Source organism: Meriones unguiculatus, chromosome 8, assembly GCF_030254825.1.
Source record: "Meriones unguiculatus strain TT.TT164.6M chromosome 8, Bangor_MerUng_6.1, whole genome shotgun sequence".
Lineage (NCBI taxonomy): Eukaryota > Metazoa > Chordata > Mammalia > Rodentia > Muridae > Meriones > Meriones unguiculatus.
In genome coordinates, this window is record NC_083356.1 from 56,629,685 (window position 1) to 56,656,040 (window position 26,356).

Here is a 26,356-nt window from a genome sequence, read left to right on the forward strand (position 1 = left end):
CTTAAGCATCATTTCAGTCTTTAGAAACCACCATTCTCTGTTTCCATTTCTCCATATACATATGTACTTTCCCTATATGTCTCATTTATCTAACTTGACAAAAAAAATCTTCCTATTTTATTTATTTACAAATGACAATGTTTCTTCTGCGAAACTTAAGTGTCCTGGTATATATAATAATATATATAATTTTCATGTATATCCACGGATATACATTACTGATATTTCCATACTGGCTCTAGTGAATTGTTATTATTTATATTTATTATTGATTTTTCTTTTAGTTAAACAGTGTTATTCCTAAACAATCTGTATACCCCTTGAATATTGAGATGTCATGGGCTACATCTGTGCTGGGGTTCTAGGTTAACTTCATGCATAGTTCTTGTTTGGAGTATCAGTCTCAGGAAAGACCCCTGTGCCCAGATTTTTTTGTCTTGTTGCTCTCCTTGTAGAGCTCCTGTTCCCTCCAGGTCTTTCTATCTCCCCATTCTTTCATAAGATTCCCTGCACACTGCCCAAAGTTTGGCTATGAATCTCAGTCTCTGCTTTGAAACCCTGCTGGGTAGAGTCTTTCAAAGGCCCTCTGTGGTAGGATCCTGTTCTGTTCTCTGCTTTCTCCCTCTTCCAATCACCACACAGAGACAAAGATGTATTTAATTAAGCTAGAGCACAATTCTGGGCAATAATTACTCCATCCTAAAACTCCAAGCCTGCACAGCTTTCTCCATTCAGATTTCCCACATTATTTAGTCCATTTCATTTCTCCTGATGTTTCCAGGTCCTCTCTTCCTGGATCTCTCTTCCCAACTCACCCCACTCACTTCTTTCTCTTCCCCTCTGGAACAGGATATCCTACCCTATTCTCTCCATTCCTCAGCATTGGCTGGTTGTTTATTGACGATACAGAGAACAAATGGTGGCATGTTTACACAAACTTGAGATAGTTGATGCTTAGAATAAACATCACAATGCAATGTCCAGATTGAAACCGTATATTGGGGTAGAGATAGCAGCATCTGAATGAACAAGGGAAAACTGTATACATTCCACAAGAACATTATACCAACAGTGAATAATTCTATTGTATAGGTCCCCAAGAACGAACTTGCTGGACCATGTGGCAGTTTTGTTTCAAGTTTTCAAGGAACTTCCATACTGTTGTTATTGTTTCACTTTTTCCAAGACAGAATTTGGCTTTGAACTTGTAGAACTTCTTCCATCTTAGCTTCCCTACTGCTAGGACTGCAAGCACATACCCCCAGGCTGCTCTTCATATTGCCTTCCACAATAGTTGTACTAACAGTGCCTTTTTCTCCACTTTCTCATCAGCACTCTTCATGTCCTTTATTTTTCATATCAATGATCCTAATAGGTGTGAGATAATTGCTGTGCCCTTAACTTGTACTTCTCTGATGACAAGGGCTGTTGAAAATTTTTCCTATATCTTGGCATAGATAACCCTCGTGGAATTAAAATTTCCTTTACTTAAACAAAATAAACACCATGATCAAAAGAAATTTGGGGAATGTAAGGATTTGCTTGGCTTGTATATCCTGACCATAGTCCACCATAGAGGAAAGTCAGGACAAGAACTCAAGCAAAAGCAGAGGCAGCAACCATGGAGAAAAGACACTCTTCAGCTTGCTTCTAGACCCATGTTCAGCTACTTTTCTAATTTCTCCTGGCAGTGCTGACACCACGCACAGTAGGCGGGCCCTTTCAGTCAGCAGTCAGGAAAAGTTCCTGCAGACACGACCATAAGCCAATCTGTTGGAGGCAATTCCTCAACTGGGGTTTCTTCCCAAGTAACTCCAGTTTCTGTCAGCTTGACAAAAACTACCCAATACACTTAACCAAAATATGTTGTGCTCTCAATATACAATGTCTCCCACAGGCCCATGTACTGAATGTTTTGTTTCTATTTTGGATTCCAAAATTCTGAATTTCGGAAAATTCTGAATGGGGAATCTCCCTGGAGGAGATAGGTTCCTGCTCTCTTTTTATCTGATAAGAGGAGAAGGTCCTTCTCCATCACAGGCTTCTGCTATCATGATGTTCTTCCCAAGTCAGAATCCCCTCACACCACAACAGTGCCACATCAAAATCAATGCCAATGATACTGAGAATGCACCACTTTTAAAAGAAAACTTAGGACAATGAAATGTTCTTTAACAAATTTGAAATGGTCAGGTGCCTACACAGAAATAGTTTGGGGCAGTCATGTTTAAGTTATTAAATGGGCACTGCAATGTGATTAGAAAGAAGAGGGATCAGACAAGGGATTTCTAATGACAAACAATAGACTCTTAGCTCAAGTGAAGTACTTGCAGTTCTATAAAGTTACTACAAAATAAACATATTTTATTATATTAATATTAAATAAAATACATATAAAAGTAAAAATATAAAAACAAAGTTTCTAAAAATAAAGTCTCTATAAAGTGGCAAAATAGGAGGAGCAGAAAATGCAGTAGATAAATATGTCTTCATTTTCACTAAATATGTTTGTATGTCTGTTTGTGAAACGTGCCTTTGTGGTTGGGTTAGAAAGAGAAATCTTATGCACAAAACTGTTTTATGAGTACTGAATGTTACTCAGTACTCATGTTATATGTGCTAGGGTCTTAACCATGACTTTGGCCTTATATCCTCTTTCCCAAGAGGCACATCCATAACCTCATACTTCATCATACTGTACATGTCCCTAAACATAAGGTATACTATTGAAAGGCACTGTCAGGCTTAACGCCTGTGTAACTAAAAAGGTCCTTAAGCATATTAGTGCTAGAAACAACACTCCCATGTTGTTTGTGTCTCTGTGTCATGGCCACAGTGTATCTCCACCAAACTGAACACACCTAAGATCATACATCGCACATTGCTACTTACATCACCTGCACAGCAACCAAGCTATGGCTCTATGGGCATTTCTGTAAATGTGATATTGGATATTGTGACTCTTCTCTTGTCAAAGTCTAACTCTGAAATAGGTGATTCTTTAGAAGGGATAGGTTTTGAAGGCTATGTCCTCAACAACAACAAAATGGGGGCAACTGAAAGTCCTTTATTATCATTTAATTCTTGTAATTCTAGGCATAATGCCAAACCACCTATGCATGTAAAAACTCTGGTGCCATAGTTCTATACTTAGAACTACACAACAGCAACCCTTCAACATGAGTGTAGATCCCACATGCCTTTGTTTTCTTTTGATTATTATTGTCATTGTAAAACACATCATTGAATGTCCAGTTTTTGGGTATTACATATGCTCTAAACTTTTTTCTTTACAATAGAACAGAGAACACAAAGAAAAATATGAATATTATTCTTTGGGGAATATTGGAAATAATTTTATTTCATTTGTTGAGACTCTCTTGGGCTTGGGATGCAGCTCAGCAGTAAGCCTTTACCTACAATGCACGAAGGCCCATGTTCACCACCTTCACTGCAATAAATGCACAAGTTCATGAATTTAAATCTACTCCACTTTCCTGTCATAAATCGGTAAAATAAAACTATTTGGGAATCATATATGCTATTTAAATCAGCTTCCTACTTATGGAATTGGCTTCTTGAAAATTATCCCAGCCTGACATCTACACCTTAAGATGGTAGCCTCATATTTAGAAGAACCACATTCTGATGCTCTCACATTAAGTTTTAATCCAACAACACTTTCATCTTCAACCATCTAGTTGGCCTCTAAATTGGAATTGAGCCTGGTAAAATGTGATACTCAGTTCAATTAAAGTAAGTCCCAGAGAGCTTCAAAGTACAGGAGCTAGGGGCCCTCTTGTGGCTGAGAAGTAGAGTAACCAAGTATCATTTGAAATCTGGAATAAATAGGCAGATATTGAATTTACTTGGCATAAATTTATTCTCATTTTGTTTCTGTTGATTCAATTAAAAAGACCATTTTAAGACTTCTATGTTGAGTACTGAAGACTCAACATAAGTAAATGGGATATAGTCTAAGCCATAGAGGAGTTAAGAGGGTAAAAACAGCTAAATTTCAACCTTCCTTGCTAAGCACTGTAGAGTGACATTAGTTCTAAGAACAAAATTTGTTATGCTTCAAAATTATGCACCTATAAATGAACTACTCTCCTGACTTAAGGACATATTTTTTTTTTGGTCTGCATTTCATAGCAACTAATACTATCTAGAAACTTCCAACATGTATATTTTTTTTCACACAGAATTGTAGTAATTCATGCATTTTCACACGAGAAAACACATTATTTCTAAATTTGTTAAGCTAACATAAATCCATATGCTTTCATTACCATATCAGAATTCAAGTCTTTATTAATTCTTGCCAGGACACTATTTAAATAAGGAAACCAAGGCAAGAGTCACTCTTATCTGTTAATCTAGCATCATGAGTTCCAAACCTGAATGATCTCAATGTACTTAACAGTAGGTTCAGTCAACAGGTTTGTTTCTAGGCCTTTGCAAGGGTTAGCTATGTGCAGGCACACATGTGACCCATGGACACACAAACACACACATACGCTCAGTTCCAACACCAGCTATTGAGCAGCTGTCACAGTTCTCGTGTTGGGTGGAACTTTCTATCAAGTTATGTAAAGTCCTATATCCAATTACCAACCAGTCCCTGGCTTGGCACTGTTTAAACAAATGATACACTTATAATGCCTAAAGTGATTGTATAAATAATTTAGCTGGTTCTTCTTTCACACAGTATACAGAGAGGCTGATTATACGAACCCAGTGCAGGTATGGAACAATTGTATTACACTTCCAACATTGACTGTGAAAGGGTGAAAAAGTTTTCAATGTATTCTACTTTACATAAATCAATGAGAGCCAAAAATGTTCACAAAGTTGGTTTATTTACAAACATCAGTGATTCTAGGTTCAATCTACAAGACATTTATAAGATGCCAAAGAAAAAAGTGGTAGGGGAGTCTTAGCATATTTTAAATCTAGGCTTATTTATGGGCCCCAGTGGTGGCACACACCTGTAATCCCAGAACTTGGGAGGTAGAGGTAGGAGGATCACGTATTCAAGGCTTACCTAGGCTACACAGCATATACAGGGAAAGCCTGGACTACATGTGACCCTGTCTCAAAACAAGCCGCAGAAACAAAAACTATTAAAAAAAATACCATTCTATTCTCTTACCTTAAATTTCTACAAAGTATTTTCAGCTCAGCTATTTTCCCATTTTCAAGATATTTCCAAAATCTGTCATTTTTAAAAGTCTTTTGGGATATTAACACAGTATCTTTATAAGCCCTTTCATTTATTTCTATGTACAGAATTATGAAGAACTACCCCTTATTTCTAATATTTTCTGTGTACCACGTAAGACTATTTCCTTTTTGATAATGAATAACAAAGTGAACATCCCTATCAATATTTTAGAACATTATGAAACTGAAACAAAACTTCACTTTGGGTAAGATTTCGTGTGTACATTATCATGATCCAAACACAGTTTATAGTTATGTAAGCGACTCAATGACATTTAAACTCAACAGTGTGTACCATGAACCAAACATTGAGAAGCCTTTTCTCAATTGTACCCATTTATTAGGACTTTATCTCATGTTCCTGTAGTGCTCTCAATTCATTCATTGCCATATCCATGCATTTAAAAAAGAGCATCTGACAATGAAGTTGTTTCCTCCCCTCCATTACCAACAGGCCTGTATTCTCACCTCTAGGCATCCATGTTCACAGACAGCCCGGGCTGTATGAGTTTGAGGACATCTGATCTATATAGGGATAGTCTCTCTCAAATAGAAATCAGTAATAAGGAATATAAATCATAGGCCTGTCAGAAAATTTAAAAACTTAAGTCGAACTCTGAAGGGAAAGTAGTGATGCAGTGACCTAAAGCCCTTCCTAGGTGATGGATTTTGTGAGGTACTAAGGGATGGAACAATTTAATATGTTGGGGGATTCTACAGACTGGAGATAAGAACATGCTAGATTTAGAAAGCCTAGCTTAATGCCGAGTTTGAATTACATCCAGGAATAAAACATTTCAAGTGGGGGAATGAAATGATCCAACTTGAATTACATAAGGCCACACGGGCAGTAACAGTGAGGAAGATATAGTGGAGGCACAGAGGAGCCACTGCAATCACTTGGGGCTTAGGAGGGCCAAAAAGGATAATCCAAGTTTTATAGCTGATAGTCTCACAGTGGTCCTCAACCAGTCAGCAGGAGCACAGAATTGTTTCAGAAATAATCTTTTATCTCTTACCTTCAGAAATAACATTAACAATCATCTTGAGTCATTTGTATCTGAGAGACCCCATAAGGAATAAAACACAGGTAGTTACTAGGGGAAATGTTACTAAAGTATGGTCATTTTAAGGTGTTTGTGGAGTATCGAAGGAAGTAGACCCACTGATGGGTATATAGTTTGGGAGGCTACAATTAAGCCTGGCTGTGAGAACATTTAGCATTTATCAATTTACTGGTATCTGAAGCATGGTCAGTCCTACCTTCTGGGATTCAGCCAGAGAAAATATATTGCTAATCAGAAGACTCAGGAGAAAGTCCTATAAAATATTACTTAAAAAATTACATACAGCAAAAGGTACTCTATGAAAAACCTGAAACGACTTCCAATGGTAAGATGCAATGTGAGGAATAGGATGGAAAGTTCCAAGTGGAAGGATGGGCAACATTATCACTCTCTACCAAAAGTCACATTAAATCAAGCAATCCTGATGTCAAGAGTAAAGCTAATGGGTTTGAGATTATTTTTCATTATAGTTCTTTCTTGACCTCAGTATATGGGGATGCAATTTAAGAGATTCTGCTTTCAAAGTCAGATGAGAAGAGAATGTGATGTGCAGCCAGCTTGTAAATGTTGTCTTCCACTAGATGGTTTTGAGGCATAAGGAAGGCACATACAGATAAGACCCAGTCCTAACCCTCAGAATTTGTAACAACAACAAAAAAAAAATTAGACAACCTACAGTATAAGATGGAGACATTACAGTCATCAAATGTGAGGATGCAAAAGAGGAACAAACCATAAGCAGACAACTCGGAAAGGCTTCTCAGATGTTAGCATAGAGAATCACACATATAAATACTGGATTATAGTTAACTGCTGGCATTTTCTCTCAACATTTCTAGTCAATCAGTAATAAACACTACAGTCCCATTTATTCCAAAATAAAAAAAAAAATGAAACTCATTCATGAGATATTTATTAAAATAACACATTTAGGGAAAAAAATCAATACAATGTATACATCATTACTGAAAACTGTATACCATCATACAAAAAAAGGACTTTATTTTGGGAAATCAATTTCTAATTTATGGCAAGTTTTACTTTCAGAAATAAATCCACAGAACAACACATTCTAATTCACCCTTAAAGACTGGCATGCTGAGCAAGGAATGTTCTTATTCTTTGTAGAAGTTCCTTCTTTACACTGTCAGGTACCAGCGCTGAAACATAAAAATCAAATGTTAAAGTAAGAAAACTCCAATTATTACATGTCAAGTTGACTTGACGTTTTATTAAAGATTACCAATACAGGCATTTCACAGAACTCTCATGGTTGAATTAAAAAACAAAAAGATAAAGATGTCAGACTTAATATCTAATACTTAAGCACATAGCACAACAATGAGACGCAAGCCAGGGAAATTCTTTAAACTAGATATACACAGATATATTTGAAAATGCAAAGACATACTGATAAATCGGACTTCAACAAGACTCACAACAAGCAGTCACCCTAGACAGTCTGATAGTCAAGGCACAATAGAGTTGAAAAGAATTTTTATTGGGGGGCTTCTTGAGGTGGCAGCTAAATGAATTTACACATGTACAGAACTCAAGAAAGTTTTCATTAAAACAGAGGCTATGAATTTGAAGGGGAGTTGGGTGGGAAGGGAACACAACAGGGCTACAAGGGAAGAAAGGAAGAGAAAGAAATGTAATTATATTATAATCTCAAAAAAGTGGTCAAATTTACTGGATACCAATAGGAAATGTGCAAGACACGAATTATATCCATGGTGAAAATGATGGAGAAATGGGAGAATTTACTGAAATATATGGTGCCTAAACAATGTTAACAGATTAAGAAAAAAAAAAAAATAGAAAAATAAATCAGAAAACTACTGAAGTGTAACCTCATAAAATGAACAAATATCTTTCCAGAGCCATACTTGAAGAAAAAATGTTTTTCAGTTGTAAACAAGCTTTTAAAAAAAGGACCATGGGGTTTTACAGTTCCTTCTCAACAGGAAATTCATATTCTGTAGTAATTTTCAGACATTTATTTTATACTCAAAGGATTCTGATTGTAGCTATGTGTACAGACATCTATAACTCATCTAATTTAGATGCTTTCACTTCTAAGTCTTAAATATGTATTACCCTGAATTACCAAATTAGACATTCAAGAAGAGAGACTTTCATTTATTTTTAATAAGGAAAGAGATAGTAGGACAATGACTCAGGACTGGAATAAAATGTTGAATTATTAAATATTTAAGTGGAATCAGGCCATATCTAATAAAGTTTATAAATCATAGCTTTGAGTGACATTTTCCCATATAAAAGCTCATGTTTAAAATGATCTGCCTTACCAAACATCAATCTAACACTGCAAACTGAGTGTCAATTTATACCTATTATCTCATTTGTTACTCAAGCCTGCCACACCAGTCAGCTATGCAACTTAAGCTGTTACCACATGAAGAACAACTCTACGATTTTGGAAACGATGTTTTTCCTATAAAAAGCCTGTTTCCTCTGACACAATCTGTACTCCTTACCTCTGCCTTTTGGAGTGATTTCAGCCACCAAGTCATCAACAGTAACGTGTTCTAGTCCTTTTTCTTTAATTACCTCTTATGCAAAAGCAAAAAACAAATCATATCATTTAAAATCATTATCTGTAAGAAAGATTTTCATAGAGGAAGGGTTAAAATCATGTTTTTAGAGTATAGATTGGTCTTTAAATAAAAAGAGGACACTTTTTTTTTTAATGAAAATTTATAGCCTCATGAATGTACTAATCTCCAGCTTACACACAGTCTGTTCATACTTCAGCTAAATAACTTAAGCAAACAAATAGCTGTATTAGGGTAGATTAGAACTGGGCACAAATCTAAATCTAACTTTTGTGAAAAGCTGGAACCAAACAGAGCTTAGTATAAGCACATTACATTTAACTGTATCAAGGAAACAAATCTATTTTTTGAGGCTACTTTATAACTTTACAGTCAAAATTAAGATGTACAGTTACTGTGCTTTTCTCTTCTCTAGACTGGACCAAAGGAAATGAAGAGGGAAAACAATCAACATTTGCTGGAACCCTGCTAGCTGCTTTACAACTTTAAATATCTCATAAAACTCCTATGACAGAGGTAAGGCACCTGAGGCATAAAGATTACTCATTTGTATATGACGGAAAACGAAATTCAGTATTGAAGGTCTGCACGATTTCAGCTTCCTTCTTTTATTAAGTCATCACAATGCTTTCTTATATTTAATACAGACACAATCTATTATATTTACTTGCAGAAAATATTATAACTCATTAAAAATATTTAGAATTTTATACCAAAAGTTGAGCTAGAAAGGGGTTTTAAAAGCACATTTTAAAAGCATGTGCAGTCTCAGCAATAGCTCCCAAAAATGTTAAAAAAAAGCCTTTGATTGTACATTTTCTGTTGTAACTTTAACTCCCTGACAACACTCACAAACACCACCACACCCATATCTGGCACAACGTCAACCATCAAATGCTCATCATACTAAGAGAAAGTGTGTCTTCTTGCTAAAGAGAAAGGACTACTAATTTTACAGAAAAACACTGAAGTCTACATTCTGATCCCACAGGAACTTCAGTACTCTTGCTTCACTTTTGCAGAATACACGGAAAATCCCTAAAAATTCAGGAATCAAGTCTAAAAATATCATTGAGAAGAAAACTCTCACCAGAAGACTCAATTTGCATTTGCTTAAAATGACGCTTGAGGATTTACACGGTAGGAAATGAACTATACTTTCTTATAATGACTCCTAGACCAACCCAGGAAAAAAGCAGCTTATCTAAGTGAAACTGATTACCTTTACAGTGTGCCTTCAACTGATCCTTCCAGCCGCACTCAATTAATTTAGCTCTCAGCAACTCTTTGAGGCTGTTTAAAAAGGAAATGTTTTCAAATTAACTGAAGCAAGATACTGTAAATACGAATGTCTGCAGCAATGTACTTGTACAAACTGATCAACTGAAAACTCACTGCTTTCCATCCCCAGGCTTTAACTGTGGTCTAATCCTGAGTCATTACTTGGTGTTCTGATGTTACACATGCCAAATCTCGTACTCCTGTATATTCAGGTTCCAAATCCATTCACTACTGTCTTAAGCTGCCTTGCGTCTCTCCCTGTTTCTACACTGCAGCAATTGGCATGGCTGTTGCAATTTAATTAGCAAGAATTTTTTCTTAATGCTGAAACAATAAAATATTTTACTACTTTTGCCACACCCATTTTTGTAAATTCAAAATCCTTAACCGAAATAATTCAAATGTGTCACATCTTAAACTGATTCTCTTTCCCTGCAAACCACTGCTTTTTCAATACCCTAGAGATACATGATGTGACATGTCTATCTTGCTATCTAATTAGGTCTTTCATTTCCAGAGCCAAAACCCAACTTCATATTCTCTCTCACTTTCTCTCCTCTTCAAAATGACAATCTCACTCTTCTGGGTTGCTAGGTTAGAACTTGGGAGTATCGTTCATCTAGTTACATATCCAGTGTATGAGTAAACTCTCTAGTTTCAGTTTTAAAATGCTTACCTATAATTCAAATGTTTCTCTGCCAAAAGTACCCTAGTTCCAGCCACGAGCTTTCCTTGTCTGAACTTATACCTAACTTTCTACATCTACTATGCCTCTTCCCTTGAACACAACATTCTCCTTAAAATCTTCCAGTTCCTTCCTAATTTACTCAGCATAACATTCTAAAGCTCCCCTACAGACCAAATAAGCTCTGCCTTCTCATCAGCCTTGCTTCTTACTCTATGTCCTCTCCCTTCACTCACTTTTCTCCTGAGGTGGCATATGATTATTTAGGCAAGTTTATCTTACTACTGTGGCTATTGGAAACCACCCCCCCAATTCCTTCATACTCATCTGCTCTCTTATCACATACTTCTGACTAAAAATCACACTTCCTGAATATCCCATGCTTTATTCTTTCCCTGGCACTCATCACCATGTGATATATTACAGTTATGATGTGATTCCTACCATTAACATGTGAATCCCATGAAAGTACACTTCACTACTGTATCCTGGACACCTAACAGAGAATGGCACATGACAATGCATGAATAAAAAATATGGTAATTCTCTAAACACATCCCTTCAACACTATTTGCCCACACGCCAACACAGCATATGGAGGTCTGTTTCTCATTTTCATTTTGAAAAATTACAAAAGCATATCCTCCTTTCCATATTTGCTTCTTTTTACCTTTGCCCCATCACCTTTCTAATTAATTTTTTACCATCTATCTTCGTCCCTTCAAATCTACATTCACACTGCCAGAATAATCTCCCTACAATGAAAATGTAAACCAGTCACTTCCTTTGCAAAAATCCTTAGTACTTCCCATTATCCAAAGATAAAGACAGCAACATATGCTTTTGCATACCAAGGCTCTTATTTTTCTGCTCCATAACAGAAACATAAGTAAACACTATTGTGTCACTCTCCTATAGAGATCTGGACAAAGTTCTTGTAATGTGAAATAGGACCTGGACAAGGCTGATCATAACTTGCCTATTACCTAAGCAAGATGGTAACCAAGTGAGGCTCTTTGCTGAGAAAGGTACTCTGAGCTGGTGGAATGTAAATTTTGAACTGCTAATCTCTGCCACCTGTGGTAGGGCCTGTTTGAGAATAAAGACAACAAAGAGGAAAGCAGAGCTGAGAGAGGAAAAGATAAATCTTGCAACCATTTCTAAGTGCCTAGACTCAATGATGTAAAAAGCATCTTCAGAATTTTAATTAAATGGGCTTAAATACTTCATTGGTTATAACAGTTTTGAAATTTAGTATGTTTTCAATGGACAGAATTCTTACACAAAAATCCTGTGTACTGCTCCAGCCACAAGCTTTCATACTTTCCCTGTATTCTGCAGTTTCAAATCTCTGACTGCATATCATATTCTTTTCCTTTTGCCTAGACCATCTTTTCTGCTGATTCCTCCTCTACTCTAGGTGAAATTCTTTTATTATTTAAACCAATCACCTCCAGAAAAAATGGAAGACATTGTCTTGTTTCTGCATATACACATACCCTTTTGTAAACTTTATTACCCTGCTCTGGTAACCACATTCTCAATCCTTTTTTTGTACTTCCAAATCAGTGCTTTCTTTAAACATGTGCTTCTTAAATTAGGCTCTAAGAATAGCATTACATAGTGGGTATACAAAGGTATTTCTATCGCGGAAATTGGGTCACACTGAAGACCATTCACTAGTGGGAGTAGGTAGTGGATACAAGAGCTGGAATCTGAAGATACTTTATGGAATATTAAAATGAAAGGAAGAAGAAAGTCTAGCAGAAAGTAGCAACAGCACATGCTGCTCCAGAGTTACGAGCATGAGGTAACTTAACGTAGTTCTATAATAAACCTGGGTAATATTCTCCAGCTGTAGTTATTTGTGGCAATGCTGTCTCTTCTCCTTGTTATTAAGCAGCTTCAGCAGCATTGTTGCTGACCTTTGTGTATGACTCTTACAAAGCCTGCAATGCTGATTCAAACTATTATAGATAGAAACTCTGATAATCTTTACTTTTCTGTAATTCTTTCTAAACAGGTTTTGTCTCTTGATACTTGAAATTTGTCCAATATAACAATTATTAGAGATGGCAAAACTATGCTTATTAATATGATGTATTACTCACCGTTCTCTTTCTCCAGTTTCTATTAACTTTTGGTTAATCGCTGCTCTCATCTGCGCATCTTTGTTCATCTTGCTAACCTGGACATCAACATGCATTTTGAGATACATAAATTTAGAAAAGGGTTTCTTTCTAAGTCTGTCTAGACAATCATCCTAAGGCACTGAACATCCCAGCAAGGAAAGGATATTGCAAGTATGTTAAGTGGTATCTATCATTATTCTTAGTATTATTTATTAATTCAATTCATATTCAATACGCTATTCCCTTCCCTCATAAGCTCTTTATTAATGAGTTTTTAAGGGATTAACTACTATTATAACATGATTCCTAATACTGAGCATATTTAACTCCCAAACTTGCTTTACTACCAAGATATTATTTTACAGATGAGAACACTGAGGCACGGAAACTGGACGGTAAGATAAGGAAAAACAAATTTCAAATTATTCCTTAATTGAGAAAATTCTCCATTTTCATTAAAAGCAGGGAAACCAATGCCAAAATCGGTGTAGGGAAACAAACAAACAAACAAACAAAAAGCAAGGTTAAGGGTAAGTTTTGTGGACAATTTTGCTATTTAAAAGTTTAAAATAAAATTAGTTAATGTTTTTCTACTTAATGTCACTAACTTGAGACTATTTTTGTGATTTTTCGATCCTGTGTATATGAAAACTTAGAGTAAAAAAGAATTTTCAGAATTGGACTGGGCAAGAAGCAGGGGAAGAGAAGGTTAATAACTAGGTAATGTTTTACTTCTGTAGTTGGAGCTTAACATTTTCAAAATAACTGCAAAAGTTTAGTCAGTACCATACCAAGAATAGCAAAACTTCACCTCGTCTTGGCCCCTAAAATCACGGAGAGTGACCTTGGGCAAGTGACTTAATTCCTACAGGCCTCAGTTTTCTCACTGGTAAAACAAGGGCGCTAGGGAATCCCTCCCACTCCTGACATTCTTTGGGAAAAGGAAACAGGGCCGAGACAGCTGGAGAGGCGGAGGGGAGGAGCCAGAAAACAAAGCGAGGACTGGCTCCAGGCCAACTCCAGCAGCACGCCCTGTCGGAGAGCCCTACAGGCCCGCAGAGCGCGGGTCGGGGAAGCTAACTAAAGACAGCACATCGAAAGGAGCCTGGGCTGGGCCCGGGTCCCGGCCCTGAGGACCACGGGCATAGCTCACCACCATCACCGCGGGCGAGGGCCGTCCCTTCCCAGCGACGAAATGACCCTTGCGCTGGCGACCGTTACCTACCACACTCTTCGGCTGCCCGGACTTAGACCCTCAGTAGCTCGGGCACCTAAGCACACAGAAAGCTAGAACACGCATTTCCGGGGCGGGATCTGGCCGCCCTGCCTATAAATGTGAGAATTCAACTAGCGCGGGCCGCCTTCTGGTCGCTCAGCCCTCTGGGTAGGGAAGTCCAGAGTGTGTTAAGCGGGAGGGTGTTCGGCTATGAGAAAACTACATTTCCCAGCATAGTGTCTTGCTGGTGGACACTACATTTCCCAGAATAGAGTTGGCCCCGCGGAGTTCTCTTGGGTGGGAACCATGCCGCTTCCCAGCCTCAGTTCCTGGAGTGAAGCGCGAACCTTTCAACAAGAGCTTTATTGATTCTCTTGCTGGGATCCGGGAACGCGATGGAGGCGGCCAATTGCTCCCTGCGGGTGAAGAGACCCCTACTGGATCCCCGCTTCGAGGGCTACAAGCTGTCTCTGGAGCCGCTGCCCTGCTACCAGCTGGAGCTTGATGCAGGTGGGATCGGCGGCGCCCTCTCGCACCCGGTTCCTTTCCGTTTAGGCTGCCATGCGCGACTCTGTCTCTGGTTAGCCAGGTACGCTGGCCTTCCTCTGGGTGCATCTTGCCGGGCTGCACCCAGAGCGGCGCTCCCTGGAGAACGGTGCCCACGCGGCGACCTGGGGATGCGCCTGTTCCCTCCGCGCCTTAGTCGCGGGACCGTGGGCCAGCCCAGGCGTCCGCAGCTCAGGCTCAGAAGTTCCCCGCCCGGACACCTCAGGCCCACGTTGTACTGTCGGCTCGGGTTGTCCTTCATTCCCGAAGCACCTTTTGTAAACGTGTTCGCTGAGAGGCCACACCTCCTTGGAAAATCCCCAGCTACTTTTCCTTCTGACGCAGAATCATTTCTTTGGAGAGAAATTTTCCCACGTTCAGTTAGCAGTTTCAGGTACCCAGGTCCAGACACACATAACAACGATACAGTTTATCGAGGGAAAGTAGTTTAGTGCAGTTACTACTGCTTACTGCTACTACTCATTTGTAACTGGGCAGAGGCTGTTCTCCATTTTACTACGTTAGAAACTGAAGTTTTGTTAACGAAAGGGCACAAAGACTTGTGTATTTAAATACGTGTCTCCTGATTTTGATACAGGTTTTCCGTGGGTGGCACTTTGAGAAATACTGATCCAAGAGGTATTAGACGTTTGAGCATCAAGCAAATGTTGTCTGTCTGTCTATCTATCTATCTATCTATCTATCTATCTATCTATATCTATCCATCCATCTAGGGAGTGTACGTTCTTGACTGTCCTGGCACTAGCTTTGTAGAGCAGCCTGTCCCTAAACTCACAGACATCCATCTGCCTCTGCCATCTTAGTAATAAGACTAAAGGTGTATGGCACCAAGCAACCCAACAAATGCCTGCTTTTTGTTTGGTTGTTTGTTTATTTGTTTTGTTTTTTTTTGTTTATTGTTTTAATTTGTTTAATCGATTTAGAAGTAATTGTTGTGGGCCTGTTTTGGGTTGCATTACAATGATTACATGATTGGTATGAAACAGTTCATAAGTGCCTAACAAATCATAATCCACCCAGGAATACAAATATAGTTGCAGCATGGGCAAGTACTGATAGGGATGTGAACAAAATGTTATGGTATAACTCCCGTGGAGATCTGGGAAAGCTTCCTGGAGGAGTTGATAAATAAGTTGAGCTGTGAAGGTCAGGCAGTTGGCTATTGGCTGGTGTAGGAGGAGAGGAGCTTCCTTCTTTCTCTTGGGCATTGTTGTTGTTTTTATCTCTGTGTCAATAAATGATCCTACTGTGTTCAGTTAGCTAATTCATTGGAAACAAAACACAAGGTGACAAACTTGATGGCCAAAAACAAGGTGCTGTTGCTCTCAGATGTGCAGATCTCTGTTCCTCCTCTCGGTGCTCATTCCAGCATCTATGCTCAGTTAGGGGCTGGTAGAGGCAGTTCTAGTCCTCTGTATTGTTCCCTAGCTATTGTGAACAGAGCAACAATGAACATGGGTGTTCAAGGATCTCAGTGGTAGGATAAAGCACCCTTTGGGTATATGCCCAGAAGTGGCATAGCTAGGTCATATGGTAGTTTTAAGTTTTGGAGAAACCTCCATTTCCATAATGGCTACAACTAGTTTAAATTTCCACCAGTTGTGAATAAGGGCTCACCAGTATTTCTTATAGCCTGTCTCACTGGGATGACACTAAATCTCAAAGTAGTGTCAATTTTTTTCCTGATTGCTGAGGAGGTAAACTTTAAAGTTGTGCCTGTGTGCGCATGTGTCCGTGTGTGTGTGTGTGTGTGTGTGTGTGTGTGTATGTGTGTGTGTGTGTGTGTGTTTCTTTTGAGGGCTGTATGTTCATTACATTAGCCTTATTTGTTGATTAGCAGTTTTTTGTTTGATTTAATTTTGTGTGCATGTTTTAATTTTTGTAGGTTTTTTGTATAGTTATTAACCTTTTGTCTGAAGTATGACTGATAACAATTTTGTCTTATTCTGTAGTCTGTTTTACTCTGTTAATAGTTTCTTTGCTGTACACACATTTTAATTTTATGTCATCGTATTTATTAATTCCTGTGACTATTTCCTGTGCTGATGAAGTCCTGTTAAAAAGTTTTTGTCTATACCTTATCTTGAAGTGTATTCCCATTGATTTCTTGTAGCCATTTTAATGTTTTGGATTTTAATAAGACCTTTGATGTAATTTGAAACCCAGAGTAGGAGATGTGGATTTAATTTCATTCTGCAAGTAGATAGCAAGTTTGTCAGCATCATTTGTTAAGTGAGCTGTTTGTTTTTCTAGCTATGTTTTTGACACCTTTGTGAAAGATTAGGTGCTCATAGCTGTGGGGATTGATTTTTGGTCTTTCACCTGTTCATTTGTTCCATGGGTCTGACTTTATGTTGGTGTCATTCTGTCTTTGTTATGATGGCTGTAGAATAAGGTCAGGTATTTGATACCTCCACTAGTATTGCTGCTTAGAATTGCTTTGATTATTTGTGGTCTGATGCATTTCCATGTGAACTTTTGGATTAGTTCTTCTATGTCTATGAAGATTGCCATAGATGCAATCTTCAATGCAAACTTGAAGAGGATTACATTGAATCTATGGAATAATTTTGCTAGTATACCCATTCTTACCATAATTAAGTCATCCATCCCATGATCATGGAAGGTCTTTTCATCATCTAATAGCATCAAAGGATTTATTTATTTACCTTTAGTATCTTAAAGTTTTCATTGTAGATGTCTTTCACTTTCATGGTAAGGTTTATTTCTAGGTTGGTTGGTTCTTTTTTCTTTCAGTCTTTCAAAACAGTGAATGGAATGTTTTATTTATTTCTCAGCAAATTCATTATTGGTATATATGAAAGCTATTGAATATTGATTTGTATTCTGCAGTTTTACTGAAGGTTTTTATTTGATCTGAGAGTTTCCTGGTAGTGTCTATAGGGTCTATACCTATAGAATCGTGTCATCCATGAGTGGACATAATTTTGATTTTCCTGTTTGTATTCCTTTTATTTTATTTTCTTAGTACTCCAGACTTCAAGAACCATATTAAATAAGATAGAAAGAGTAGGTACTCTTGTTTCTTCTTCATTTTAGAAGAAATGCTCTCTTTTTTTCCCCATTTTGTTTACAATGTTGGTTATAGGTTTGTTACTTACTATTTTTAATAGTTCATCTATTCCTAATTTAGGACTTTTGTCATGAAGGCCTAATGAAAAGGCATTAGTCTAATGCCTTTTCTGAGTGTATCAAGACAATCATAGATCATCTTATGTTTACTTACATAGTATATTACATATATTGATTGAGTATATGAATATAGAATATTTCTGTACTCTTATAGTCTTAACTGTTTCCCCCTAGGATATACTTCAGTTACTTTGAAATGTTAAGATCATTGGGCTTTTTAACCAATCATTTTACGATTGGTTAAGCTGGTTTGTAATACTGCTCAGGCTACAACAAACTATTCAAACTGAGGGTAGCCTTTCACATGTATTCCAGCCACTAACCCCAAATTAGGACATTTTCCCATGCTACCTGTTCATCTTAGTGATTTCCCAGCCTTGTGTGAGTTAGTAAGTTTGGTAATATAGCCATTTCTACAATATCATTTTATCCAGTCCGTGATCATGGAAGGTCTTTCCATCATCTAATATCTTCTTTAATTTATTGCTATTACTATTATTTATTATTACTGTTATTTAATATCTTAAAGTTTTCATTGTAGAAGTCTTTCACTTTTTTGGAAAGGTTTATTTCTAGGTTGGTTCCACATTGTTTCTTCTAATCCTTGCTGTGGGTCTTACTCAGTCTTTGGCCAGAGTTACTTTCATCAAACTCAGGCATGCTTTGCTGTGCTGAGTGCTTGATTGAGCCCTTTTGTCCATCTCCAGTATTGTGTCTTTTAGCTCTTCCCTTCTTTGCTTCCCTGTGTAAGGAACCATGGCCACATTGGTTTTATCAGAATTTCAGGGCTGTATCTTTAAGTGAGGGACCTTGCTGTCTTCCATCTTGCTTATCTTGTCCTGTGGCCTGGATGCTTTTCAAGACTGCAAGGTGAGGCATAGTGGGCTGACCCTTTTTGTGTCCTGTGTCTGAAGGATCTCTAGCTTTAGTTGCCTGTGTATAGTTCTTGGAAACTTTATTTAATTTTGTGTGATTTATCTTAGTGGTTGTTTTGATGAAAGATAACTGGTTCTGTTATTCCATCTTGATTGGAAATAAATATTGTTCAAGATATATTTTAAATGAACTGGAAACAGTTGGCAATGTCTGACAAGGGTGTGTGGAATGGAAGGAGACCCAACTTTGTAAAGATGTTTGAGAATTGCAGGGAGACTGTTAGTTATTCATTTAGTGTCACAACTTAAAGGAAAGAAGTGTTATTTTGCTTATGGCCTCAAAGTTAGTTTTGCAATCAATGTTCTTTGTGCCCCTTCCATTGTAAACTAATGTACTTACATACATATTAGATTGTTTATTACTTCATCAGTCAAGAGTTAAAATACAAGGGATTTCATGTGGTTCAGCACAATAGTATATTTCAAAAGCCAAGAAACAGTAGTGAGTGGCTGTTGTTAACACAGGAGTGAGGCCTGCAGTTTCTCAGCAATATCTGCCCAAAGCCAAGTGCAATCAATGCCTGGCCTGTAGTAGACTGTCAAACCATAGTGATTTTTGAGGGTCCATTGGGGGTAAGAGTTATAAAGATATTTTTACAAAGATTTAGGAGAGGTCTCCTTCTGGGATCCTGAGTTTTCTATAAAGAAACTAATGACTGTCCTAGTAATGTTTATTTATAGTGAATGGTAGCTTTAAATAATAAAACACCAAGTGTTGGCATCACTGTAAAAGTGTTCTTCACCAGTCTCTCAGATCCTCGAGAGAGTATAGCCATCCTGGGCCCCTCTTCTTGGGGTGAGCAGGCTTTTCAGAAGAGTTCTCTTGGTTTTTAAGCACTGCCTTGAACTGAAAACTGCTTTCTTCCTTTTCTACTCTTTGTACTTAAGGTGATTGGCATGATAAATGCAGTTACCACTCTTCATTGCTCACTTGGGGCCAGCGAGGTAGCCTTTTTCTGTGAATTAAAAGGTTTATAAAATAATCACCACCCTCTATGACCATGTTGGCTTTTTTATTCTACTGACGTGAGTCATCTTGTAGAAATCCATCAAACAAGCCCAGCTCTATATATGTTTGTGGGTAGTGTTCTAGTGAGGCAACATGTTAAGAAACTTCTGGTTTGTTTAGGGTTACCCAGGGCTGTCTATCCAAAGATGATAAAAAAACCGTACTTGGCTTATTGTCTAATATCATTACTGCCTTGTGCTGTTATGTTCATAATGCTTCCTGTATTATTAAGTTTCATCCACACAGTGGTGCTAGAAAACCAACAATCGATTCCTGTTTCTCTCTTATTTAGTAGAGTATATTATTTTTAATTATTCCTTATAAAATAAATACTTCCTTATACTAAAGACCACTAAAGGTGGTTAGTTGTAATTGTCCATTGGATACAATCTGGAATCACCTGAGAAGGAAGTCTCAGTAAGGAGTAGATTGGTTAAATTCACCTGTGCGGGATTTTTTTTCTTCAGTTAATTGAGATGGGAAGGCATACATTGAATGCATTGGCACCATTTAATGGGTTAGGCCCTGGCATGAGTGACAGGGATAGATGAGTATAGCACTAAGTGTGCCCTAGCAGTGACCTGGTCATCTGGAATTGTGACACAAATAAATACCCTTTCTTCTCTAAGTTGCTTTTGTCAGGGTTTATCACAGTAACAGGAAAGAAAACTAGGGCAGCTGGTATGAATGCTTGTTTTTTCTTTTTCTTTTCTTTTTTTTTTTTGCTTAGAAGGGATGCTATTTAAAGGTGTAGTTCTTCAATTAATTCTTCCGTTTTTTTTAAATTTTGGAAAGCTTTTGTTAATCTCCTGAAATATGAGATTCAGTCTCTTTTATATATTCTTAGAGTATTTGTGTTTTTTATATATCAGTTTAATTTTATAAAATTCATTATACAACATGTGATTGACTAGTGCTGCTGTGTTGTGTTTGAGGGATGGGATTATTTATTTATTATTTTGAAACAAGTTCTCACTGTATAAGCCCTAGCTGGCTTGAAACTTGCTGGCCTCTAATTCACAGAGATCCATGTGCTTCTGCCTTCCAAATACTGGGATTTAAGGTGTGCACCATCACACCTGGCCCACTATCCTTTGTCCTGCAAGATCAAGTTCTTAGAAGGTGTGTTCTCATTTTGTATCACCAATGTCATTGGTGTCTGTTAGAAGATTTGCTAAATAAGTGAGTGAATAAATAGCAAGTCAGGATTCAGTGCAGGGAACATCAACAGTACAGGCTCTAAGAGCAACAATCAATAAATGGGACCTCATGAAACTGAAAAGCTTCTGTAAAGCAAACTGTAAAGCTTCTGAAAAGTGTTCTGTAAAACACTGTCCTCAGAACAGAACGACAGCCTACAGATTGGGAAAAGATCTTCACCAACCCTATATCTGACAGAGGGCTAATGTCCAGTATATATAAAGAACTAAAGAAGTTAAACAGAAAAAAATCAAGTAATCCAATTAAAAAATGGGGTACTGAGCTAAACAGAGAATTCTCTACAGAAGAATATCGAATGGCAGAGAAACACTTAAAAAAATGATCAACCTCATTATCCATCAGGGAAATGCAAATCAAAATGACCCTAAGATTTGATTTGACCTAAGATGGGTGTTACACCCATCAGAATGGTTAAGATCAAAAACTCAAGTGACAACACATGCTGGAGAGGTTGTGGAGAAAGGGGAACCCTTCTCCACTGATGGTGGGAATGTAAACTTGTACAATCACTCTGGAAATCAATCTGACACTTTCTCAGACAACTAGGAATAGTGCTTCCTTAAGATCCAGCTATACCACTCCTAGGCATATATCCAAAAGATTCTCAAGTACACAATAAGGACATTTGCTCAACCATGTTTGTAGCAGCCTTATTTGTAATAGCCAGAAGCTGGAAACAGCCCAGATGCCCCTCAGTGGAGGAATGGATGCACAAATTGTGGTATAACTACACAGTGGAATATTACTCAGCAATAAAAAACAAGGAAATCATGAAATTTGCAGGTAAATGGTGGGATCGGGAAAACATCATCCTGAGTAAGCTATCCCAGAAGCAGAAAGATGCACACGGTATATACTCACTCATATAGACATATAATATAGGATAAACCTACTAAAATCTGTACACCTAAAGAAACTAATCAAGAGGGAGGATTCTGGCTAAAATGCTCAATTCCTATCCAGAAAGGCAAAGAGTCTGGACATCAGAAAAAGGAGAAAAGAGGGAACAAGTCAGGAGCCTGACACAGAGGACCTCTGAAAAGCTCTGCCCTGCAGACTATCAATGTAGTGTAGATACTAAGACTTATGGGCAATCTTTGGGCAGAGTGCAGGGAATCTTAGGAAAGAAGTGGGAAACAGTAAGATCTGGAGAGGACAGGAACTCCATAAGGAGAGCAACAGAACCAAAAAATCTTGAGCACAGGAGTCTTTCCTGAGACTGATACTCCAACCAAGGACTATGCATGAAGATAACATAAGACCCCTGCACAGATGTAGCCCATGGCAGTTCAGTGTACAAGTGGGTTCCATTGTAATAGGAACAGGGACTGTCTCTGACATGAACTGATTGGCCTACTCTTTAATTACCTCCCGGTGAGGGGGAAGCAGCATTACCAGGCCACAGAAGAAGACACTGTAGCCACTCCTGATGAGACCTAATTGACTAGGATCAGAAGGAAGGAGAAGTCCTCCCCTATCAGTGGACTTGGGGAGGGGCATGCATGCAGGGGGTGGAGGAAGGGAGGGATTGGGACGGGAGGAGGGAGGGAACCACGGGGGGGGGTGTGATACAAAGTGAGTAAAGTGTAATTAATAAAGAAAAAAAATACATAAAGAAAAAGAAAATAGGAAATGTGGGGCTGGAGAGGCAGCTCCACAGGTAAGAGCATGTGTTCCTTTTGCAGAGGGTTCAGAACCTAACTGGTGGCTTACAAGCATTTGTAACCCAAGTCCAAAGGATCAGATTCCTTTCTGTCACCGTAGGCAACAGACATATAAGTGACACACATTCATTCATGCACATAAACACATACACAAAATAAAGATGAAAAAGAAAATAACGAAGTGGTATGTTGTTCTGGGTAGTTTTTCTTGTCAACTTGACATAATTAAGAGTTACCCAAAGAGGGCGTCTCAATTGTGATATTGCTCAGATCAGATTGGCCTGTGGCCTTCTATGTGAGGAATTGTCTTTATTCTTGATTATTGTAGGAAGGCTAGCCCACTGTGGACAGTGCCACCTCTGATGGTTTATAAGAAAGCTGGCTGAACACAAGTCAAAAGAAGCCATCCAGTAAGCAACAACATTCTTCTGGGCTTTCTACTTCAATTCCTGTTTGAGTTTCTGTCCTGACTTCTGTGACCTGGATGCCAAAGCTGGAATTAACCCTTTCCTCTCTGAGGTTGCTTTTGGTTGGTCATGGAGTTTATCACAGCAATAGAATGGAACCTAAAGCAATGCATAAAGACAAAAATAGTGCAATGAGAATAGCATTAAAGTGGTTTTTATAATCAGGTAACATGTAGGCTCAGTGCAGTGCACTTAATATTTGCTGGTACAACTGAAATTAATTGTACAACATGAGTAGTGCAAGAGTTCCTAACTGCACAGAAAGACAGGACTGTGAGGCAGAGACCATATTTGTCCAATTTAGAATTAGAAAAACAGCTAATGTTTTAGTTGAGAGAGCCCTGTTCTGTACATAGAAAACCTTTTGTATGTCTTAGCTATGATATATTTTATTCTATATAATTGGCAAAGATGAAATGTGATGTTGAAGTCACTGTTTATGTTTACATATAATTTTTAAGTGTATAATCGTATAATAAATATAGCTTCTGCAGCTGGCATTGCCTTGTTTCTGTCCCCTGTAGGCAGGCATGCTGTAAGAAGGAAGGATCTGAGAAGCAAGTTTTGGTGATTGTGTTTATAGTTATATATACATATAGATATATGTCAAAATATATGTATATATTTGTCTTTCAGCTGTGGCAGAAGTAAAACTTCGGGATGACCAGTATACATTGGAGCATATGCATGCTTTTGGAATGTATAATTACCTGCACTATGATGTCTGGTATCAAGACAGTGTCTACTACATTGATAACCTTGGAAGAATTATGAATTTAACAGTGATGCTGGTAAGAAAAACATGCAGAGTATAAAGACAGAGCTCATCCTGTTCTGTTTGGTCTTTCCTCTCTTTGGAATTTGATGTCCAGACAGTCAATGTACACATACCTTTGGAATGTAGAAACCTGTTATCAAGCTGTATAAGGCTCCCTTTCTACTTACATCAGTTGTAGCTTTTATTCTTGTTCTTGTTTTTTTGTCCCTGTACCCAACCATTTATACCTGTGTGTGGTATATCCTTAGTGTAGTAATGGATTTCTTTTTTCCTTGTTTAGAGTTTACTTAAACTATGTTAACATTTAGGTTTGGTTGTTTGAGTTGATCTTTTTAGCATTTTGAAATTATCCTTTTTTTCCTGTAGGTCTTGAATAATTTTTTACCTTGAAATCTTGTTTGTCTGTTATTAATATAGTCATATTTGACTTAAAAACTAATATTCTGGCAAGGGAGAAATCTCAGTAAAGTGATTGTCTCTTCTATATCTAGAGCCCACATCAACAGTCCTGTTGTGGTAGAACTCACTTGTAATCTCAGCCCTGAGAAGTCAGAGCTAAGCCCCTGAATTGTAAAGGTAAACAGTGTCTGCAGAACCCCCAGAGATTGATCTCCATGAGTATACGAACACTTGTGCACCTGCACAAACACATACACAGGTGCACACAGAAGTGGTCATCTTTGTTCTTTGAATGTATCAACATTTTTACCTGAAAGGGTTACAGTGTGTCTCATAAATATCTAGTAGTTAATTTTGATAAGAGCCTGTCAATTTTTCTCAAAAGTCAACTCTTTGTTTCATTGACTCTTGATTTTTGTGGGTTTTTTTTTTGTTTGTTTGTTTGTTTGCTTGTTTGTTTCTATTTTACTGATTTCAGTAATTGGTTATTGATTTCGAGTTCTGTAATTATTTCTGCTGTCTACTCCTTTTAGCCGTGATTTCTTTTTGTTATAGAGCTTTCAGACGTGCTGGTAAGTTCTAGTATGAGGTTCCTCTAATTTTTTGTTTGTTTGTTTGTTTATTTTTGGTTTTTGAGACAGGGTTTCTCTGTGTAGCCCTGGCTGTCCTAAACTCACTTTGTAGACCAGGCTCAAACTCACAGAGATCCACTGCCTGACTCTTCCTCCCAGGGTACTGGGATCACAGGTGTGCACCACTGCACCTGGCTCTCTATTTGTTTTTTGTTGTTGTTTTAAATTTTTTTTTTAAATGTAGGCATTTAGTGCTGTACATTTGCCTCTTAGAACTACCTTCTTTGGGTCCCATAAGTTTGGATATGTTATGTATTCATTTATCTAAATTAACAAAATTAGAAATGAAAATAGCAATATAGCAACAGATACTGAGGAAATATATAGAATCGTAAAGACATACTTTAAAAAACCTATACTCTATCAAATTGGAAAATCTAAAAGAAACTGATAATTTTCTCAATACATGTTACTTACCAAAGTTAAAACAAGACCAGATAAGGAATTTAAATAGACCTGCAATCCCTAGTGAAATAGAAGCAGTGATTAACACCACCCCCCACCAAAAAACGAGAGTAAATCCAGGACTAGATGGTTTTAGCACAGACTTTCACACAAGAATTAATGCCAATATTCCTCAAATTATTCCACAACATAGAAACAGAAGGAATATTGCCCAGTTCATTTTATGAGGCCACAGTTATCCTGGTACAGAAACCACATAAAGAGCCAACAAAGAAAGAGAGTTACAGGTCAATTTTCCTTATGAACATAAATAAAAAAATACTCAAGAAAACGCTTGCAAACTGAATCCAAGAACACATCAAAAATATCATCTATCATGATCAAGTAGGTGTCAAGAGATGCAGGGATGGTTAAGCATCCATAAATTGATAAATGTAATCTACCAGATAAAGAAACTGAAAGATAAAAGTGACATAATCATCTCATTAGATGCAGAAAAGGTCTTGGACAAAATCCAACACCATAAAAGTTCTGAGAAGATTAGGGATTCTAGGAAAATACCTCAACATAAGAAAGGTAGTTTACATGGTCATAGCAGTTTTATTCGTAATAGCCAGAAACTGGAAACAACCTAGATGTCTCTTAACAGATAAATGGATAGAAAAAATATGGTACATTTATACAAAGATTTACTACTCAGCTATTAAAAACAAAGACATCATTCATTAGCCATAAAGTACAGGATAATCATGCTAACATCCAGAGACCCAAAGAAGCCAAAGAAGGCCTAAGGGAGATCACTTGAATCTCATTCAGAAGAGGAAGTAAAATAGACATCTGAAGTAGATGGAAGGAGAGAGATGTGTGGGTGATGGGGCAGAGAAGGTATTTCGGGGTGGTGATCAGGTGTTCAGAAAGTAGGGGAGGGAGAATGGAGGCG

General features: G+C 37.7%; 2 protein-coding genes across 5 annotated transcripts in view; one reads left to right on the forward strand and one right to left on the reverse strand.

Annotated features, from left to right (window-relative positions):
• Positions 1-7,190: 7,190 nt before the first annotated feature.
• Eny2 (ENY2 transcription and export complex 2 subunit) lies at positions 7,191-14,297 on the reverse strand. Of its 2 annotated transcripts, none has more exons than XM_021628891.2 (5): positions 14,196-14,297; positions 12,950-13,026; positions 10,095-10,165; positions 8,795-8,869; positions 7,191-7,453 (listed from the first exon to the last, which is right to left on the reverse strand). In XM_021628891.2, exons 2-5 carry the CDS (start codon positions 13,015-13,017, stop codon positions 7,377-7,379), a joined length of 291 nt encoding a protein of 96 aa, XP_021484566.1. In that variant the 5' UTR covers positions 13,018-13,026; positions 14,196-14,297; the 3' UTR covers positions 7,191-7,376. The 2 variants fall into 2 exon arrangements, with proteins under 2 accessions (XP_021484566.1, XP_021484565.1); XM_021628890.2 differs by having other exon boundaries at positions 14,124-14,280.
• Positions 14,059-26,356, forward strand: part of Nudcd1 (NudC domain containing 1) — a 64,499-nt gene continuing 52,201 nt past the window's right edge. For 2 of the 3 annotated variants that reach the window (XM_060389479.1, XM_060389480.1), the window contains exons 1-2: positions 14,059-14,696; positions 23,839-23,993. In XM_060389479.1, the coding sequence (XP_060245462.1) occupies positions 14,582-14,696; positions 23,839-23,993 (270 nt within the window). In that variant the 5' untranslated portion in view covers positions 14,059-14,581. Of the gene's footprint in view, positions 14,697-23,063; positions 23,146-23,838; positions 23,994-26,356 lie in introns of all 3 variants that reach the window. The other variant, XM_060389481.1, reaches the window with a different exon arrangement.

Coding starts and splice junctions, on each gene's coding strand:
- Eny2 (XM_021628890.2), bottom strand. Junction 10,166..12,949: donor GAAACTGGAGAAAGAGAACG/GTGAGTAATACA, acceptor CTTTTTAAACAG/CCTCAAAGAGTTGCTGAGAG. Junction 7,454..8,794: donor AATCACTCCAAAAGGCAGAG/GTAAGGAGTACA, acceptor TTTATGTTTCAG/CGCTGGTACCTGACAGTGTA.